The 21,998-nt window shown below is 37.4% G+C and overlaps 2 protein-coding genes and 1 long non-coding RNA gene across 8 annotated transcripts in view; 1 reads left to right on the forward strand and 2 right to left on the reverse strand.

Annotated features, from left to right (window-relative positions):
- P2RY14 (purinergic receptor P2Y14) overlaps positions 1–21,708 on the forward strand; it is a 70,067-nt gene extending 48,359 nt beyond the window's left edge. For 4 of the 5 annotated variants that reach the window (XM_054700735.1, XM_054700734.1, XM_037525793.2 and 1 more), the window contains 2 exons: positions 7,825–7,922; positions 12,826–14,868. In XM_054700735.1, the coding sequence (XP_054556710.1) occupies positions 12,849–13,865 (1,017 nt within the window). In that variant the 5' untranslated portion in view covers positions 7,825–7,922; positions 12,826–12,848 and the 3' untranslated portion in view covers positions 13,866–14,868. Of the gene's footprint in view, positions 1–7,824; positions 7,923–12,825; positions 14,869–21,673 lie in introns of those variants that run through there. The other variant, XR_008553928.1, reaches the window with a different exon arrangement.
- MED12L (mediator complex subunit 12L) overlaps positions 1–21,998 on the reverse strand; it is a 374,036-nt gene that overhangs the window by 219,735 nt on the left and 132,303 nt on the right.
- Positions 7,917–19,861, reverse strand: LOC119257672 (uncharacterized). Of its 2 annotated transcripts, XR_005128097.2 has the most exons (4): positions 18,342–19,861; positions 17,570–17,669; positions 17,085–17,325; positions 7,917–9,163 (listed from the first exon to the last, which is right to left on the reverse strand). It is a non-coding gene; the product is annotated as an uncharacterized LOC119257672 (long non-coding RNA). The 2 variants fall into 2 exon arrangements; XR_008553930.1 differs by having other exon boundaries at positions 17,085–17,669.

The raw sequence follows: 21,998 nt of genomic DNA on the forward strand, positions 1-21,998 counted from the left end.
TATCCCATTATTGGTTCAGTTTCATTATTCAGTGGGTATCTCTGATGAAAAGGTACATTTTTCTTTATTATTCTATTTTTTTATCCTATTTCTACATTTAGTGACAATATATTAGTAGCTTTAAATCAGCATTTTATACTATATATCAGCAAAAATGCAAACTGATTTTACTGATTAGACTTTAGAAAGTATAAATTGCATCCTTTTTTATGGGATAAAGCTCTAACAAAATTATACAAGATATCAAAGGCACCTACACACAATTACCTTCTCATCTTAATCATGGCCTAATAATCTTGGTATGTCTGTCACCCAACACACCTAAAAATCCTAGAGTTTAAAACACTGCATGTTAAAAACATACCAAATTTTATTTTAGATTTTGCTCTCCTTAAAAACTTGTTATGTAGTCTTTATCTCAATTTTTTTTATTGCCTCCACCAAATGACCCATGCCCAGACTGTATCTGCCCATCTTTACAAGAGTGATACTATTAAACTGGCTATCTTGTTCTCCCACAACCTTTTCCCTAATGACTTTTCACAGTTACTTTACAACTATTGCCAGAATCAATCACTACACTGAGTTTGCAAAATAGTGACTTTTGAACACAGCATTCCTTCTACAATTTCTAACAGGTCTTCTGTAAAAAACTGTGTCACTCTGTTGTGAAGAAATAGCAATTCTACTATCTAAGGCATTAAGGGAACAGCATTGTCAAACTTCCAAATTTGGTTGGATTTTCATAGTATTTCATAGATGAAATAGTATTTTTATCTATCACTGTTTTTTTTTTTGATTTATAACTTTTTTTTTTAATTGAGGCAACATTGGTTTACAATACAATAAGTATATGATTCAGAAGTACAGGCTCACAGCTTTTCAGACCTACATCATCACACCACATCCACCACCAAGGGACCCAGAGTGCCCTCCACCATAGCCGACAGGGCCCCCTCCACATTCATGTTAATATCAAAACTGTCCAACTCAGCTTCATGACTTTTTGTTACATTTCCCCATTGGTCTAACCACTTCCTTGCTTTTTGCCCGTAAGTTGTCTCCACTTACCTTGTTCTTCCCTTTCTCCTGGCTTCTTTTAGTGGGCAATGATACTTATAGACAAAATGAGGTAATGGGGATCATTACTACACTATCTACATGAGGTTTTTACTTTTGTTACTTAGGGATATAAAAAGCTTGAGCAAATACGTAGCTACTGAGATATTATGACTAAACGTATAGGTTTCACTCTCCACTATTAAGGATTTGTACAGGGAATGAGCCTTGAATAATAACCTTGAAGGGAATTAGCCTCTAGATAGAGAGTATTGAAAATACAAATGAGAAAAGCAGTAACATATGGAGAAGAATTTGAAAGAAGATAGTATAGACTGCATTAGAATAAAATAGAGGGGGAAAGGCATAGAATAAAATAATCTGAAGAAAATCGTTAAGCATGAAGCCACAATGTATGATAAAAATGGAAAGTGGCACTTGCTACTATAAGAATTTTTACATACAATTATGTCTGAGGCAACAAGGAAATGGCATCTCATAGCCCTCATGGGGAATGACAAGATATACAATGAAACTGACTGATTCATACTGAATTCCACTGGAAAAGTAAAATAATCACAAATGGAATGGACAAAAAAGAACATGTACATTCAATAATAGATCCCAATCTCTGAGGCTAACTTTGATTTTACATATACTGTGAACAACATCTTGAAGCTACAGAAAAATAAACCTTTTTCACATTTCAGAAGTGACTATAGTTGATTCATTATCATATGCCATATTTAATTAAAATTCATTTAAGAACTCAAAAGTTATTGTCACGATATATTTTATTGAAATTAAAAGTTACTGACTTCTCCAAGAGTTAGAAAGTATGTAAAATTTCAGGTTTAAAAGTGTATGAGAATCACTTCTTTGTAATATTCCCACTCTTCTTAAGGTCCTGGGATATTTATATTCTTTTCCTTTGGCTATGTCAGCTTGAATCCTGAACATACAGATGGTTGATATTTAGCTAAGTAGTTAAAAATCTTGCTTTCAATTCTTTCCCCATCACCACTGCAATGGGATATCCATGAATGCCTTAAGTCCATGACCTGAAGATCTGAGTACTGCATGCCTAACTGAGAAATGCAAACACCATCTCAATTAGGCAAAAAAAAAAAAAAAAAAGGCAAGAAATTCATTTCCTTGTATGGTCCCAGGGAGCAGATTCACATTACTACAAAACAGTGCTATAGTAGAACAGGCTGGGAAAAAAGCTAAGAATCCAAGCAGCTCAACTTAGTTCCAGACAGAGAAAGGAATCAGTTTCTAAAACTCTTGAAAACAAGATGTTTCATAATTCTGCACCACTCTCACCAAAAATTCAAGTGTGCATGGACTGCTGAATAAGAGCATGAAACACTTCACTCTAATTCCTAACCTCCTAGTACCATTTATTGTGACTAGAACTGAAGAGCCTAAGAAGCAAAGCCCTCCCCCTATCCCACTATCCCTCCCCTATACGAGCTCTACTGGGCCAGACACCCAGGGAGGGTCAGCGCACTCTGCAAAGGGTCTACTATGCCTCCTTCAGCCACTCTGTATTTCAGTGCAGAAGATTATCAACCAAAAATAAATGAGGAGGAAAACAGGAAACTGTGGGAGCCTGACCCAAGGGCAGTTTTGACAGAGTGTGAGTCCGAGAGACATGTGATTAGTCTTTTGTCAGTTGAGTCATCCCCTAGACCCCCGATGCTTCCTGAGTCACATACTACCAGGCACAAAGTATTTGATTCTTATAGGAATAGGGACCCTAGAGATAGCTCTTACTACCCCCTCATATTAGAGATGTGGAAACTGAAATACATAGACCCTTAGTAATTATCCCGATAGCACAGCTATTTAGAAATTGAGCCTTATTTCTAAGGTCCACTGCATACAACCCCTATGCTTTTAATCATTAAGATGCACTGTCTACCCATTATTATAACAGAACAGTAAAAACACATTCCTAGACCTTAGTATATGAATCACTTATTGCTGATGAGTTAATTCAATATATAATTAAATTGTGGCATCACCAAGAGAGTTAAGTTCTCTTTCTATATCAAATATACCTACCATTAAAGGGTTATTCCAGTGGTTCTCAACTTGAGAATATTCACAATGTCTGGAGACATTTTTGATTATGGGGTGCTACTGGCATCTAGTGGATAGAGACCAGAGATGCAGCTAAGTATCTTACAATGCACAACATGGATAACACAAAGAACTGGAATCCAGCTCTCCAGCCCCATCCCCAGGCAACAAAATGTCAAAGGTGCAAACAAGATTGAGAAACCCTAAACACTACCAAAGACTGTAAGTAAAAATCACCACAAACCCATCCTGACAGTGGTGGACAGGCTAGTGATGGGGAGCCATTTCATGGCCCCAAAATTAAGGTGTCCATGCCTCACCTTGCCATCCTCCAGCAGCTCCTAGGATGTGCCTGCATAATTGCAAATGTAAACACATACCAGAAAACTTGGATGTGTCAGTCATATACTTTACTATGAGTTTGGCTAAGAGTTTTTTAAGGGAGGTGGCTAGAATTCAAAGTAAAGACTGAGTTTGGGCTTCATCAGTTGATTACCCACTGCCTGTCATCACACATTATTGAAGGTCACTCTGTCAGACACTCACAGGTTTTTGATCTTCATGAGTTTTACAGTCTGTGAATAGGAGGGCCTGGAAGGAAGGTCTGATGTCAAGACAGAGCTGAGTTTTTGAATTGATGAAAAAGACAATTCCTAGGAAAGTACAGTGAAACCTAATTAAAGCATAGTCATCTCTAATTTGCCAACTAGTTAGCTCCTCAAGGCATGCCTGCCATTGACCTAGATCTCCTAGAGAGCAATGGGTCCTACTGGCCAGGAGTTAGAAGGATCAAATCAGACTTCATCAAGTGCTCACAAATGCTGGCTGAAGGTGGGAAGCAGCAACAGGCAGAATCCTCCTCATGCCAGGTTCCCAGGGGGTTCATGTAAGAACTCCAAACCACAGGCAGCAGTTTTCTACCACTTGCTGATTAATAGTATTTGTTTTCATCACCATTATGAATAGTATGATTTACACCTCTCCTTGGACATTAGCCAAGAGATAGAAAGCTGAGATAAAAATCAAAAGTCAGAAATGTTCATTTTTAAAATATTTTCCATATTATCTAGACTTGAAAAAAGTGGAGGGTCCCTATACAGTGGTACGTGGAGAAACTAAAGTCATCCATACCTTGCAGACCCTTAAAATCAAGATTAAGAAAAGGACGTACTCACTTGATTCATACACATGTGCCATCTTCCCTCCAAAAACAAAAAAAAAGTCACTGGTTAAGTGGCTCATATACGCAAGACTCCCGCATGCTGAGGGTCTGTATACATGCTCATCTAACAAATACACCAAATGTGCTGTCTCTACCTCCCCTCAGGAATAGGGAAGAACTGGAGTGGAGTCCAACGCACTTAAATTTCAAGACTGGCTATGTATTAGCCGCCCAATTCCCCTGCTGTGCGTTACTTTTAAGCACTGCTTTTTTTTTTTTTTTTTCCCCCATTTGCAGAATGGTAGTAACATTAGCTCACTGGTAAGGCTCTACTATGCTAGCCAAGAGTTTGGACAATGCCTGCCCTTTGTTGTGCTATCCTCCCACGCATCATTATGTAGTTCTCTCATTCAAAACTTCTACCCTCCTCTTTGCCTGACTAAAACCGACTCTCTTGTCAGCCTTCATTGTCATATGATTCAGAAAGGCTGCCCTGCTATATCATTCCTGAGCTCACGCCATTGATTTGTCTCTTCCTTCCATGGCAAGGCCTGTTGCGCCCAAGGCACCACTCTATTGAAGTTCCCAAACTGGGACCTTCCTAAGAATCCCCTGTGGCAGACATATCTCCACAGTGCCTGGCAAATTCGTTCTGATGGACTTAATTAGCAAATGAATGAAATAGCAAAGGAATAAAGAGCAAGGATATATAGGAGCCAAAGAGCTGCAATGTACCTTAAAAATGACCCATCAAGTGCTGCCTTGAGATGAGGAAATAGGACAACCAGAAAAGAACAATAAATTTAGAAATGAAGTCCCCAGTAACCTTTCAAAACTGCACTAGATGTCAAACATTAAATGTTCAGCAAGAAGGAAGCAAAGAGCAAAAAGGAAGATGAGAGGCACATGTTCTTCTTAGTAAAGGAGAAAGTGAGATCCCCACTGTTTGTGTGTACACAGGAGCCATGGCGAAAGGAGAAATGGGTTACATAGCCACTGTCAGAGTCTGCAGGGAACCAAGTAGAAGGAGGATTTCTGAGTAGCAAAGAAATGGTTAGTTACAGAGTAAGAACACTAACTTCTATTAAATCAAATGACATAGTTACAATGACTTCCTCCTAAACACACATGATCTAGAAGCAGAGGACATTGTATGCCCATCTCCGTGGAGAAGCAGAGGACATAGTCTGCCCATCTCCGTGGAGTAACAATATGGGAATGAGGCAAGACCAAGAGTCAGGGTTCAGGCAGGTCTAAAATATCAACAGACCATGGAAGAAGAAAGACTTAAGAGTTAATTAATACTACTCAATATTACAAAATACATTTTTTAAAGATTTATTTTTATTATTTTTGCATACAAGAACTGGGGTGTAGGCCAGGGGTGGGGGGGTGAAATTATTCACCAGAGACAGATTGGGAAGCAGAAAAGCAGATCTACTAAATAGACTGCTGAGGGGAGCAGCAGGCAAGACAGGAGAGGTCTGCTGCGCCATGTGGGTTAGCTCCCTAGCCGGGTATTGAAGTCATGTTTCAGTGGCTGGTAACAGCTTGATAGTGCTGAGACATAACCACCAGGGAGGTCCCTACTGCAAAATCTTTTTATAGTATAAAGCACATTATAAAGTATTTAATGAAATAAAATATTTAAATGACTATAAGATTAAGTAAATAGAACATACATAAACCCTCTTTCTATGCAAGCCATTCTAACTGCTCTGGAAATCATCTAAATATCTCAAATTGGCACACATTTTTGTTGATACACTTAGGCCAAGGATAATAAAAGAAGCAACAAGAAGGAAACAACTTTAGTGAGTTTAGAAATACACAATAGTTATACACATCTATATAATTTTCTGCTGTGATTAGAATCATCTATAGTCATTTACCTTTTACATAAAGGTCTGAGGCACCTTTGATTAAAAGTTTTAAGTCTAGAACAGAGGCTGTAGGAGGGCTAGCAGGACTATTACTTTATTAGAATTGAACAAAGAACAGGAAAATAAATGTCCATCATTGATAAAAGGGTGTTTTGAAAGCACTCCATTTGATATGGACTTTTAATTATGAAATATTCTGAATATATAAAAATGAAAGGACAGAAACTAATGTTGATATCATTGCACCAGCACCCTGGGGTGACTGGCAATGCCATCGAACATTACAGAGGGACAGTCCTCCACAACAAAAAATTATCTGGCCCAAAATAACAATAGCACAAAGGTTTAAAATTTTTTTTAAAAAAAAGAAAGCCTGCCTATGATTATCTGGCTAACATGAGCAACTGAAAACCAGTAATTTTAATGAACATTGATGATTTGAGCATTCAAACGAATTGGGGGGTGCAGAGGAGGAGGAGAAACCAATAATTAAGAACACATCATGTCAAATACCATGCTTTTCAAATAAAAAGCTTGGTAATTTTCCTACAAAAGTTTATACCAAATCATTCAAAAGAAAACCTGTACCCCTATTTTATTGTAGCACTATTTACAATAGGTAAAACCTGGAAACAACCCAAATGCCAAAAAATAGATGACTGGATCAAAAAGATGTGGTTTATATACACAATGGCATATTATTCAGCAATCAAAAGAGATAAACTCATGCCATTTGCAGCAACATGGATGGAGCTAGAAGGAATTATGCTCAATGAAATAAGTCAGAAGGACAAAGAAAAGTATCTGGGCCTCCCCGGTGGCGCAGCGTTTGAGCACTGGGCTCCGAAGCTGCCTGCAGCCTCTGCAGTGCCGGTTCGATTCCCGGCCACCGGCGAGGGTCCCACATGGCACACAGACCTCTCCTGCCATGTCCGCTGCTCCCCTCAGCAGTGTATTTCGTCAGTCTGCCTGTTCTCTTCCCCGCTTTGGCTCTGGTGAATTCTCTCACCCTCCCACGCTTCTGACTGTACCCAGTGCTTTTATAAATAAATAAATAGATAAATAAATAAATAAATAAATAAATAAATAAATAAATAAATAAAACGTTTAAAAAAAAGTATCAGATGGTTTCACTTATAGCAGGAATACAGGGAAACCAAGTAAGACATCAATGTAAAAAAATACTAACAGTACAAAACACAACAAAGCAAAAACAGACAATTATAAATCAGAGACATCCTGCAGGGGAGGAGGGAGAGGGTTCAGAAGGAGAGAGGGAGGAGCACAGGGGACTGAGGTAGTGATGCACACGGGTGCACTGGTGAAGGAAATTCTATGGGGACTACCCCTGAGGGGGTGGTGGGAAGCAAATACTGTTTAAAAATGAACAATGATGTAAAAAATTTAAAAATTAAAAAAAAAATTTAAAAGGTTTATACCAAATCAATAATCATCAGTATTTACAATAAAGATCAAGTATAGAAAAATAACAACAAATGCACATGGTGAAATATTTCACCATTATACAGGCTCACTTTAAGAAGTAGATTGGGACCATACATATTTCTCCAATAAAAACACTCCGATGTTCATTTAACTTAATTAATCCTTCATTTTTCTCCTATAACACAGGATCATCAGTGTAAAGGACTATAACCATTTCAAGATGACAAGCATTCACTGGACTAAATTACTTCACTGAAAAGAAATCTCATAAAAAAATTTTAAAGGTAATTTTAGAAACCTCTCTGTATTGTCAAGAACTTTCTTAATATCATCAAAATGTTATAAAGGAGTAACTTCAGGAAAAGTAGATTTATGGCACATGGTTAGAATGGTGGAAGGTGAGATAAATAGGCCACTGCATGATGAGCAATGAATTTAAGCCAACTAATCATGTTTTTATTTACATGAGCACATTTCTGGAGCAAGCATTCTATTGTATTAAATCAATTCTGCCCAAAGAGAGCCCTGAGAGTACATGTAATATACTGCAGCTTGAAAATACTTCACACAGCACAGTCCTAAGGACTGTGTTGCACTAAGGAAAAGTGCACCCAGTTTCTAGATCAAAATGAATCTTCAGCATTGACATTCTAGCCGTGCAAAAAATTCAGGGAAAGCAATATTCCTATCATACTTACACAGCTTATAAGCCCCATTCCACCATGTTCTTTGAGTATATTACCCGAGACCCAAAGTTTAGTTTTAGACTAATATATTCCCTGCCATTTTAACCTTTTGCCTGCATTTGTGACACCAGGAAGAATTCTAGTTTAAAGAAGTCGAAGACTTATACTACTAAGTATCCCTTTTTAAAAAGTTTTGTTAGGTATAGAAAATTTTAACTATGGTCTCAAATGTTTAGGGAACATTGTTAATCTAATGACCACTTTCTCTATAGAAATTCAGAGATAATCTCAGAAGGGACAGTCAGGGGCAGGGGCTTCCCCTCCATAAATAAACTGGCTCACCAGAATATACATTTTTTGATCATCTTCCAGAGGTCCTTCTCCTCTTTATATTTTTTCCTTTCCCTATCTCTCCTTAATGGATTAAAACAAGCTGCTTATAAATAGTGAATCAAGGGGGCATTGTTGGGCCACACTAAGACAGTCTTTGTTTTCTTTCCTATTCATTTGGGTCTTAATTATTTTCATGTTATTGTATAAAATCGATATCAGTATGTACTATTTCTACCATTTGTGAAAGGCTTTGAAGTTTTGGCCTGATCAAAATTGTATTAGAACATTAAGTCATCTCTATACTAAAGATAAGGAGAGGAGACTAGGCACATGTTCTAAGTTAAAGTGATAAGTAACTCTGCAAAAATCTTGTCCTGTTTTTCATTTAGTATACATTCCTACCTTCTGGTCTCAATTTAGAGTTGGTCTCACTTGCTGTAGATTCCTTAAGACAGCTCCTTTTTTTTTTACCCATCTGTCAATCACTGTAGAAAAAGGCTGCCTCACTGAAATGAAGACCAAGTATGGTTAAAGCACATGCCTAGGGGACACAATGCCCCACTGCCTCTAGCGAAAAAATATTTACAAGCTTGCAAATTACCACAAAAGCTGTCATGGAGTTTACTTTGCAGTCATTATACTTGCAGATTATACTTATCATTGGACTCCACTTTATCTAACCAGAGAGCAGTGTGGGTTATAGTGATCCCTGTTTCTTCCACCCACCATGTCTCAACCCCTGCCAACCTTAAACAGAACCTCTTATCTACCATTTCTTCAAAATATGTCAAAATGGCAAAAGGATGTTTGGGAAGAAAAGCTCCAAGTCAGCCTTGTATTTACTCCACTTCAGAAAGCATACCTGCTCTAGAAGTTTTTATTAACATGAATGGATCAGCCAGCTCTTTTCTTCAACCTCACATCTAGCCGGGAGCAAAGGCACTCCTCACAAGGGCACAGGTGTTCAGATTCTCAACACATTAAGGACTCTGAGCACACAGTTCTGGATGTATGGCATCAGGCTACATGCAGAAATACTGCAGATCAACAACATAGAGATCACAGGACTCTGAGAAAATGTCTTTACAGAGTTCCATAAGGATAGAAGTTGTAGCTCTCATTAAATCATTTCTGAGAGAGACTTCACTATTTCTCGCTATGTAGTGGTTTCTGTAATTATTCTGTAAGGAAGGGGATTGTATGTACTAAATCACATCTGGAAACTTTTCATTATTTTACAGTATTATATAGTTAATTAATATTTTTCTCTTCTTCAAAATATTAACATCTACATTTTCTACTATTTTACATTTTAAAATCTGGAAAAGCCAGCGACTACTGGGTTTCTAGCATGAGCACCTCACTCACAGGTGTGCCCCAGGACTGACAGGAGTATACTGAAAGACATGTTTCCTCAAGTTCTGTAAGACTGACTCTTAGACAAGATGCATCTGACTATAAAACAAATTATTTACTGGACACTAATTCTCTATGACAGCAGTCAGTTAAAAATAGGAAACACAGCCCAGTGGTAGGCACACAAGACCTACCAAGAAACAACTACAAACCCACTGTGGTCAGAGCTAGGTACACAGAGGGCGACATTTCCTTCCAAAGAAGTCCAGGGGCTGGCAAAATCAAGTGGCTAGAAAATACTAGTTTTGTCACATTCTGGTCTGGGAACAAGCATACAAAGTTTGTAAATTTTTTTTATTTGGAATGTGACAATTTCATATTCCACATGTCCAAGTTCTACTTTCTCATGCTTCCCTAACTTTAATCAATGTCCAAGTTCTACTTTCCTGTACTTCCTTAACTTTACTCACTGTGTATAAAAGCCCCATGCTTGGTACCAGAAATACAAAGATGAACAAATAAATCTTTGAACTCAAGGAGCCCACCCATTTTCCCCCCACAAGCTTTCTTTCCCATCATCCCTGATTAGATGTAATTTTCTTAAGAGGGGGGCTACGTAGCCGGTGTTTGACTTTCTTTTGAAGTGGAGGCAAAGGGGAGAGAACCAAGAGTGAGGCAAGTACTCCTCACTCCTGTCTGTCTTTCTGTCCATGGTGGGTTTCTGTTTCCCATGTAGTGGGATTGTGAGTCATTCCCCTCCCCTTCAGGCCTCCTACTACATTTGGGGGAAGTTTCTGGTGTGGCTGGGGTCCCATGAGGGTGTGTGATCCTTCAATAAAGGATAGCAAACAGGAAAGAAAGAAAAAAAAAGGAGCATGGATTCATGTCTTGTAGGCCCATATTGCATATTTATTACTTCACAAATTTTTTTTAAAGATTTATTTATTTATTCATTCATTCATTTATTTATTTATTTGTTTGTTTATGCAAGCACTGGGTACAGTCAGAAGCGCGGGAGGGTGAGAGAATTCACCAGAGCCAGAGTGGGGGAACAGAACAGACTGACTGATGAAATACACAAATGAGGGGAGCAGCGGGCAGCAGGAGAGGTCTGCACACCATGTAGGACCCTCGCCGGTGGCAGGGGATCAAACCGGCGCTGTAGAGGCTGTGGGCAGCTTTGCAGCCCAGTGCTCAACCACTGCGCCACCAGGGGAGGCCCTACTTCACAAATATTTTATCTACCATCCTAAATATAATGCTAGGAATAATATGGTAAAGAATGACACTGTGTCTCCTCTTTGGCACTTACAGTAGTGGGGGAACAGCTGCCACCAGACCTTGAGTGTTATAATCAGAGAAAGGCACAGAACATGAGCACCCCACACCCAGTCCACCTTCTACCCAAGATTTGAAAGGAAGAAGTTTCCTGAACCAGTTTAGGAAGGAATACATTCAAGTTAAGGCCTCAAGGATAAAGACAAATTAACCAGCCAAGAAGGTAGCAAAAGAGTTTGTGCATAGGTCCAAGGTAAGAAAAATAATGGAACCCACAAGGAGGTAGAATTAGGACAGCAGGAACTCATATTTAGATGTGGTCAAAACAGGAACCAGACCAAGAACGTACTTGTGATAGCTCTGCACTGAAGAGTTAAGACTTGAATCCTGAGGGCAAGAACCACATACTTGAGGGTTTGAAGCAGGATGTTAACACTGCATATAAGATAGACAGTAAATACTTCTACATCAAATAATCTTTCAAAGAAATGCTCATCTTCCCTGTGCCCTGTATTAATGCCTGACATTGCTAAACAATAGACAGGATTTCCTAACAAAATAAAGTTCTAGATAATACCTAAGGAGAAATTGGCCAGTAAAAACAGGATGTGAGTCATACTGGACAATTTAAAATGTAAAACTGAAAGTTTTACATTAAAATGAAAATTTTTACAGTTTAGTAAAACTTTTAAAAAATAAAACTAAAAGACATTAAAATTTAAAAATATATTTTAATGTGCTATTTCTAAAATACTTTAACAATTTAATCAAAATTTTAAACATTAAGGTATTTCACATTCTTTTCTGGTACTAATTCTGCAAAGTTCAGTGTGCATTTCCTACTCATATCACACCTCAATTTGAACTGGCTTAAGAGCATTTGAAATGCTCTTATGTCACATATGGCTAGTGGCTATCATTGTGCATGGATAGTGCAGGTCTAGAATTTGGGAAACATGTCTTGGAATATTTAAGGTCTCTATCATTTGTTTTTGTTTGTTTTCTAATTTATAAAAAAACACATGAGTTTTTCATTACAAAAAAAGAGAAGTAGCTCAATTTTAAAGACACTTATAATCCCATGTAACAATATCAGTTACGTTTGGATTTGAGTGCTAATAAAACATTGTCCTGAGTTCAAAATATATTCAGGAAGGCTTTTTTAAAAGTATAGTCTGAATTGATAGCTTACTTAAACCTAATATATTAAACAGAAAGAGTTCTGAATAAAATGCAATGGATTCTCTCTTTTCAGTTTTATTACTTTTTGAGACTATATTTAAACAAATATATGCTAAAACTTCATTTTTCAGGAACAGATATTATTTTAGAGAAATTTCCTTCTTTATATCAGTCAAGAGTTCCCAGACTGACGTGCATCTTCAAGTGTTCTTTCCTGTCACCTGTATATTCTCTTATCAAAAGGAAGTGAAAGAGGAGAGAAAGGAGGAATGTGTAACTATATTCATTGTCTTTGCTTATTACCTGGACACTGTAAGAGTGCTCTTAGTGCCTACTGCACATCTCTTTCCAGGCCTCGCCTTCAGAAGTTACAAGATGGTAAATTCCACCACCACACAGTCTTCGGAGGAGTCCTGCTCCAAGAACACCCTCATAACTCAGCAAATCATTCCTGGGCTATACTTTGTGGTCTTCGTTGCAGGGTTCATGCTCAATGGTGTGTCTGGATGGATATTCTTTTACGTACCCAGTTCCAAGAGCTTCATTGTCTATCTCAAGAACATTGTTGTTGCTGACTTTGTGATGAACTTGACTTTTCCTTTCAAGATTCTAAATGACTCAGGCCTAGGCCCCTCACAGCTGAACGTGTTTGTATGTAAGGTTTCTGCTGTGTTCTTCTATGTCAACATGTATGTCAGCATCGTGTTCTTCGGGTTCATTGGCTTCGACAGGTATTATAAAATTGTAAAGCCTCTTTCAACTTCTTTCATCCAGTCAGTGAATTACAGCAAACTCCTGTCGATAATGGTGTGGCTGTTGATAGCCCTGCTCGCCATTCCCAACATAATCCTGACCAACCAGGATGCCAGGGAAGTGACGCACATAGTATGCATGGAACTAAAAAGTGAACTGGGACGGCAGTGGCACAAAGCATCAAGTTACATCTTTGTGGGCACCTTCTGGATTGTGTTTCTTCTGTTAATCATTTTCTATACTGCTATCACAAGGAAAATCTTTAAGTCCCACCTTAAGTCCAGAAAAAATTCTGTTTCAGTCAAAAAGAAATCTAGCCGCAATATATTCAGCATCATGCTCGTATTTGCTGTCTGTTTTGTGCCCTACCACATTGCCAGGATCCCCTACACTCAGAGCCAAACAGATCCTCATTACAGCTGCCAGTTAAAAGAAATCTTGCTCTATGTGAAGGAATTCACTCTGTTACTATCAGCTGCAAATGTATGCCTGGACCCCATTATTTATTTCTTCCTATGCCAGCCATTTAGAGAAATCTTATGTAAGAAATTGCATATCCCACTAAAAGCTCAGCATGATTCAGAAAATTCCAAAACCAAACGGGGAAACACAACCCATGAAAGCACAGATACTTTGTGAATTTCCACATCCTTTCAAATGAAGTACATGTATGTATACTGTATTCTTCATTACACTAAGTGAATAAAAAAATGCCCATGATAGTAAGTATCATCTCTAGGCAAAATTGACCAATTTAACACAATAATGATACTAAAACTGTAAGTTTCCATGCTTGTTGCAAGATCAAAGAAGAAAATAATACATTTTTTAATCTTATTCCATTAAAATAGAAGGTTTAAATTTGTAATCACAGGTTTGGTCACTTAAAGGAGTACTTTAAAAAGCAAATAAAACAGCAACTAAGACCATTTACAGGGGCATAGTCCATCACTAACATAAGATTTTCCTCATGGCATTTCAAGGGAAAGCAAATATAAATTAGGTACTTTGCAACAAAAAGTGTGATTTTTTTTTTCCTGATAGAATTTTGAGGATGATATATATGTTAAAAATGTTTCATGTGAAGACTTTCTAAGTCACTTAATGACCATGGAAATTTGGTGTTAAATATTTTTCAAGTGGAGTCTACTGAGGGGTAACTGGCTAATGACATGTGTTGCCAGAGACTTCCCCTGTTCAGCAATATGGAGAAAAAACAGGATGACCTCGGGAAAAAAACACATACACACACCCAGGTTGGCAATATAATTATTCTTCGGTGTCAAGGACAGCTTTCCTAGAAAGCAACTAGAACTTGATATAAAGAAAATCTAAAATTTTTATTAATGACTGAGAAATTATACATTAAAATGAAAGTTCGAGCCTCCCCTGGTGGAGCAGGCAGTTGAGCATAGCACTGTGAAGCTGTCCGCAGCCTCTGCAGTGCCGGTTTGATCCCGGCCTGGCCAGCGAGGGTCCCACATGTTGTGGCAGACCTCTCCTGTCATGCCCACTGCTTCCTCAGCAGTGTATTTCATAAGTCTGCCTGTTCCATTTCCCACTCTGTCTCTGGTGAATCCTCTCACTCTCCCATGAATCTGGCCTGTACCCCAGTTCTTGTATAAATAAATAAATAAATCTTTAAAAATAAATAAATAAATGAAATGAAAGTTCACCTTTCATATTTTCTGGAAAACAGATGAATTTAAATATGTGAAGACATAGGGTATATTTACTGGTTTATGAGTAAACAAAACTAAATTCTTTCTGTGATTAACATGCTACAAGACATTCCATTCCTACTTTCAAATGTTCTTCTCATACATTTTTATAAGTCATGTTTATAAAATACATTTCATGCTTTCCTGTATGTGCACTAATAAAGAATTATTCTCAATATTGTCAATTTTTTTCTCAATCAAGAATTGAGGAAACATTAACAATATACTCAACTATGCATGCTAACAAAGGAAGACAATTACATAGAGAATTCAAAAATTCTACCTGCCATTGACATATCAAAATGTGCACTTCATATGCACCAAGAAGGCCCACATCAGATTTTAGATAAAACTCAGAAAATACATCTTAAATTGAGGAAAAGCTGGAAATGTTTTCACACTCTGTGCCAACCCTCCACCTACATAATAGCTTCCAGAACCCATCCCAGGATCAACTATCCTCTCTCAAAATGCAACAAAATCACTTATATGTGATAAATATGCTTGGTAAAACTAAGCTTGCTGTATTTGTTTAGGTAAATATATTTGCAAAAGAAATTAGCTGTGCTTATTCTTAACAAATTCCATTGGCCGGGACAAATCAGTAAATAGGTGCTTTAAATATACTCAATGGGCCACAGAAGAAAATGAAAAAGAGATAAATAGTAGCAAATCATGCCTTCACCATGCACATCATGTAATGAAAGGCATTACATTTCAGGAAACAACCTGCAATGCAGAAAATGATACTGAAATAAGAGTAACAGTTACTGAAATTTAGAACTTTCAGGTCCAGGACTACAACAAAAAAAAATAAAGTGGGAGACTACTGCCAGCCACTGCGGATGAACCCCAAGGCTCCTAAGTTCTGCTGTAGTGGAAAAGAGAGGTCAAATTCTAATTCCTTCTATAGGTAAGTCAATCATGCAAGTGCTCAAGCACTCAGATGCCCTTATTAGTCAGGGTTTATAAACTTGGGTGCCTGAGGTATCAAACAAGGCAACATAACATGATTATAAGAAAAAAGACTAAGGTGACAGTTGACTGAGAATTTAAGTCTCACTAGGAACAGTCAACCCATTCCAGCCTCAGTCAACTCTTTCTCTACATTTTCAAGAGATGTAAAATTCACACATATTTTAATTGCAAGGGCATCAATTAAAACACCTACTTTGCTGATTTCCGGAATGCAGAAATTAATAAAAAGGTGTTCAAAAGTAGCTCTTGACTATTACTAAAAATCCCCCTTCATGACCTCCCCAGTGGCGCAGCGGTTGAGTGCTGGGCTGCAAAGCTGCCCGCAGTCTCTGCAGCGCCAGTTAGATCCCTGGCCAGCCAGCCGGCGAGCAGACCTCCCCTACCGCTGCTCCCCTCAGCAGTATATTTCGTCAGTCTGCCTGTTCTGCTCACCAATCTGGCTCTGGTGAATTCTCTCAGCCTCCCACACTTCTGACTGTGTACTCAGTGCTTGTATAAATCAATAAATAAATAAATCTTTTAAAAATTAAAAAAAAAATTAAAAAATTAAAATCCCCCTTCAGCGGGAATTCCTTACATTTTCTTTAAGTGAACTGAGATTCTGTTTTGATGCATGACTGCTTCAACTACTTATACAAAAATAATCTGAAGTATTTTCATAAGAGAAACATTTGAGATGAAAAGAACCAAGAAACAAAGATCATAATCATATGAAAAAGATCCCATATGAAACTGAATTCTGTGAACCCATCAAAGGTTTTTGTATTAAAAAAAAAAAAAGTAGACCACCCTAGTGGCACAGCAGTTGAGCGCTGGGCTGCAAAGCTCCCCACAGCCTCTGCTTGCATCGGTTGGATTCCCAGCAGCCAGCAAGGGTTCCACATAGCGCACATAACTCTCCTGCCACGCCCGTTGCTCCCCCCAGCAGTGTATTTCATCAGTCTGCCTGTTCTGTTCCCTGCTCTGTCTCTGGTGAATTCTCTCACCCTCCCACGCTTCCGACTGTACCCAGTGCTTGTATAAATAAATAAATAAATCTTAAAAAAAAAAGTTTGGGAAAAAAAAAAAAAAGTGGTCAGCACTGATACTAATCATTCTTCGTATTCTTTCCCAGCAATAAAAACACAACTTTTCCTTTGGGGAAAAAAATCAGTCCTACCTGTTCTCAATCATGTATTCTCTCTCAGCCTACTGGTCTCAAAAAAGTAGGAGCAGGCCAAAATGACAGGCAGTATTCCCCTGGTTTGGACGTATCATGACCTGATTTGACCCTTATGAGAGCAAGTCCAGACTTCTCGAAAATTTCTCTGGAGGACTTGATGTGAAGAAGTCAAGTCTAGATGTGCTTCCTTCCTTTTGCCACCATCAAATGAGAGCCTACAGCTTCCTGTGAGTTGAAACTAACAGGATGGAAGGTTATTGGAGATTGTACAAACCCAGCCCTGGTTACAATGGCTAAGCAATGCATCAACCCCAACCCAAAATCATACACACAACTTTTGACATTTAAGTCTGTCAATAAATCTCTTTCATTGCATAAGTACAATTTTAGTTGTGTTTTTTTGCCACCTACAAATGAAAAACATATTAATACACTGGTTTCACCTCAAAGATTAATCCAGAAACTCTAGAAAATATACTTACACAAAATTTTGCTTCTTCTTGATGATGGTGGCAATGGTTGTGCCGTTAGCTTTTTATTGTGTTCTTAACACAATTTCTGCCACCTATATCTTTTAACCAACTTTGAAGAAAACAGAAAAGTATACTTATACAGAAAATATCTGTAACATTAAGCAAGATATCAAAAACTATAAACATAATTGGGGCCTCCATGGTGGTATAGTGGTTAAGTCTCAGCACTATCACCACTATGGTGTGAGCTTGATCCCTGGTCAGAAAGCTAACCCACATACTGTGCAGCAGACCGAGAACTTTCTTGCCTGCTGCTCTCCTTAGCAGTGTATTTCTATACATCCACCTATTCTGCTCCTCACTCTGTCTCTGGTGAATCCTCTCGCCCCATCCTGTACCTTTGGCCTACACCCCAGTTCTATGCATAAACAAAGTAAATCTTTTTTTAAAAATCACAAACATAATGAATCATTCCACATCCCCTCAATGGTCATGGGATTTTCTTTTGGGTAAACAACACTTTAACACTTTGTGTTTGAGATGTGAGAGAAATGATACTGTGCAATCTTCAAAGGTAAAAGCCACTAAAGATGCCAATGGCCTGGGGATTACAAGTTCATGATAGGACATCCTGAAAAAAAGAAGTACTTTAACTGTTTCATAGCACTGCTGTACAAAATGATTAAATATTGCATTACTTAAATACACTATTTATATACTGATGTACTACCAATAAACTATTTATCTGTAGTATATATTGCAACCTTCTCATTACACTAACCATAGAAAGGAAACAGATGATTCCACAACATAAGGTGCTCAGCTTCAGAGTTTACATAGCATGTGAAAAGCAACCTCATTTCTCTCTCTCCCACTGCCAACAGAAGTTAGGATCTAAACACAGAAGGGGTGTTACAGTGATAAAAATATAGCCCAATCAGCAACAAATAGACATGTGAAAAGTATTTTCATTGATAAACTTCAATAATAAAAGACAACTTGTTATTTTTGCCGTATACAAACATTTACTGTATGCAATAAAGCACATGTTTGAATGACTTCTCATGTCCTTATTAAGATCCCTTGCCCAACTCATCTTATCTATATCCCAAATATATTTATATTAAGAGCTTTGGAGACTTGCAATACAGGAATTTAGACCACAGGTCGTCTTGTTCTCTTCCTTGCCTCTATTTTTCACCAGCTCTAACTCACAGGGTGTCAGTATGGTTAGGGCAAGCCCAGAGCTAAACTCCTGCCCCCACCCTTCCCGCTCCAAGCACCATGTCAATGGTGAATTACTAAGTCTCTCTGTAACACATATGACAAAGTCCTGAGAGTTTACTTTCCTGCCATTCCATTTTCTGACATAAAAGGACACTAAATATGGCCATAAACTATTTCATATTACTTGAAATATCTTGATATTCCCTTTTCTATGCTAAAAAAAATTCTTAACTGGCAGGATTTGTCAAGCTGTTGTTTATGTCTTGCTTTATAACATTAGCCTTCTGAGAGAATACCAGGTTTCTATGATACATTATTGACTGAAATGAGAAGTTAATCTTTATTTTGTTTATTAAACAGCCAGTTTCAACTCCATATGAAATTCACCTTCTTCGTAAGAAAAATATACCACTATTTTTAAAGCTTGCAATGCCATAACCTAGTGTATTTTCTTATCTGGTTGATACTATGAAGTAGTCAGGTGAATAAAAAGTAAAATACTACTCAAAAGTAAAAAGTAAGCCCAAAACACTCACTGTTCTACCTGCAAAACCTGATTCTCACCTCAGATTTCCCCTTCCTGGGGATGAAATGGGGTCTGCCCACTCCCAGTCAGACACCACAGCACAGTTATTTCTCAACCACCCATCTCTTCCCATCTGACTTGTGACTTTAGGTCCTCATTGCCTCTCACCTAAAAGGATTGCAATCATCCCCTAACTAGTTTTATGCCTTCAACTTTCTCCTCTAACCCAGCAGACTCCAATGCTGGAGATTTATACAGGACTACTGTGTTGATAGCTCCTCTCAGTACTTCCTTTGAGAAAGTACTTTGAGAATATTCAATACAAAGTCTCAGCCTTTTCCTCCCATAGATCCTGCTCAGATACTCTAACCACCAGATTCTTGGATAGGCCTGTTTCTGGCTGTGACAGTGGTTACTAAACCCAACATTCATTTCCCCATCCTCATTAGCTCCATAATTTCATATGATTGTGGATAGGAAAGTTGACTACAAAGGTAGTTTTTTCTCAATTCTTCAGTTAAAGGACAACTTACTTTCTTTTTTTTTTTTTTTTTTTTTACATATACAAAGTACCCATTGAAATAACTAACATATCATTTCTTAAGCAAAAAATATTGCCAAGATCCAGGTAAAGGAAAGTAACTTCACCTCATTCTTCCCCTTTGGGTTTCAAATACTAGGTTAGTGATGATAGGCAGTTTCCTGGAACACTAACAAAATATGTTCTGAAAAACATTTGAATGACAGAAAGAATGAGTTATGAAAATTCAAATGGAATTATTTTCAAAAAAAAGAAAAAACAGAATAGCAAAAAAATATAAACTTCCACAAAATGGAGGTTACCTCAAGTTCACTCTCAAAATGAAGAACATGGTTCAGTTTCAGTATTAAAAAAAATTGTTTTTTTTTTTTTTAATCATTCCAAAAGGGAACTAGAAGACTGGAGACTAAAATATTTTAGCTCTTTCATATTTGGAAATCCAAACAACAATAAAAAAACTGTGGCCTTAGATTTTTTAAAAACAGATGATGTACTCCTCAGTTTTGTGTGTATCCCCAAAGTGAACAGGAAAATGAACTTTTTAAAAAAAGAAACCTTATTAAAAGCCATTTATTCTGGTTTTCCTTCATACCATGTCACACTTGGTTGGTAGTGAACTCCATCTCTCCAAATTCTCTCCATCTCAACTCTCCATCCTGCCAGTGAGTGACCCCAACCATAGCTGCACACTTACTGAACCATCTGTAAGTCGTTGCGCAGTGAGCCTAATCCAACAACAATGTACACAGATCTTTACATTATTTCCTAGCACTATTATAATAGGCATTAAGACTGGTTCTCAACCAAATCAAACACAAAATTTGAGAAAGATTTGGGTTTTTCCATCTAATGTACATGTAGAATATAAAGTCTGCTTTTGCAAAATAAAAATTACATGGTTTGGGGAGAAGACCAGAATATCTGCAACAAATGGCACTACCACAAGCATCCTTGTTTTGTTTTTTCAAAATTTCCCCAAGATTCTTCTAAATTCCCTCTAGTTTGTAATTTCTCACCTTGTCTTTTAAGAGATTTTCTTTTTAAGAGCTAATATCAAAAGTGATTCATTTTAGATTGTAGAGAAGCTTCTTTGGAGTTTTTTTTTTTTTTTAAATCTGGAAAACTGAATGAAAATTATCAGGAGAAAAAGGTAAGAAACCAAAGCACCTACAGAAGTAAACAAACTCCAGCTGACCAGGCAATGGTTTTGCACTTATAAGTCAACTTTGAACAAGCTGACATAGAACATCTGAAAATATCCTTGGGACATAAGCTTATGTTCTCTTTCATAAAAGCTATCCTTACAGAAGAAAGATATCCAACAAAGTCAATTGGTGATGCTGATGAGACATGGACTTTTTGTTAGCTCCCCTTCCCCACACCCACCCCCACACTAGGTTCCTATCAGACACTCAGTAAACATTTGCTCAGCACAGGCACAATGAACATTTACCCAATTTAAATGCATACAAGGATCCCTTTCTTTATAATCTATCAATTGCGAAATATTTGTCTCAATTCAGTGAGTTGTCTGGATCAAACTGACAAAGGATCATTACAGACCTACTCTCATAATTTTGAAAAACAAATATATTCTTGAATAAAAAATGTATACAAAAAATGGCATTTGCGTACAGTAACATTTTAAGTGCTATACATATACCTAAAATGTTTGCACCAAAAATAGTGATTCTCTCTACGTAATGATTTTCCTTCTCTATTTCCAGATTTTTCTACAATGAACCAAAAAAAAAGAACAAAATAAAACATACTTTACCAGTCTATGTTAAATCATGTTTCTCTTTTTGCTTTTTAATAGATGTCTCAGTAGAACCCAGAGCAACAATACTTTACTGAAAGGCTGATGAATATCAGTATGTATATTAAAGGAACTCCTTTCAAGCCACAAAAGTTGATGTCCTTTAACATCAAGATGATGCAAATATGAATGTCAAAAAAAAAAAAGGCTAGTTGCTACAATGAACAAATAAAAATATTTCCTCTGAAAGAATATAAATTTGAATTGCTTAAGAAAACAATACACAAGATGAAAAGTACTTCTTTAGAGGCCTTCACACAGCTGAACTATTTGCAAACCACAGTTTCATCTACGTCAGTATGTAACATTTCAAAACCACACAAAA

Source organism: Talpa occidentalis, unplaced genomic scaffold, assembly GCF_014898055.3.
Source record: "Talpa occidentalis isolate TD23 unplaced genomic scaffold, MPIMG_talOcc4v2.1 talOcc4.4, whole genome shotgun sequence".
In the NCBI taxonomy this organism is placed as follows: Eukaryota; Metazoa; Chordata; class Mammalia; order Eulipotyphla; family Talpidae; genus Talpa; species Talpa occidentalis.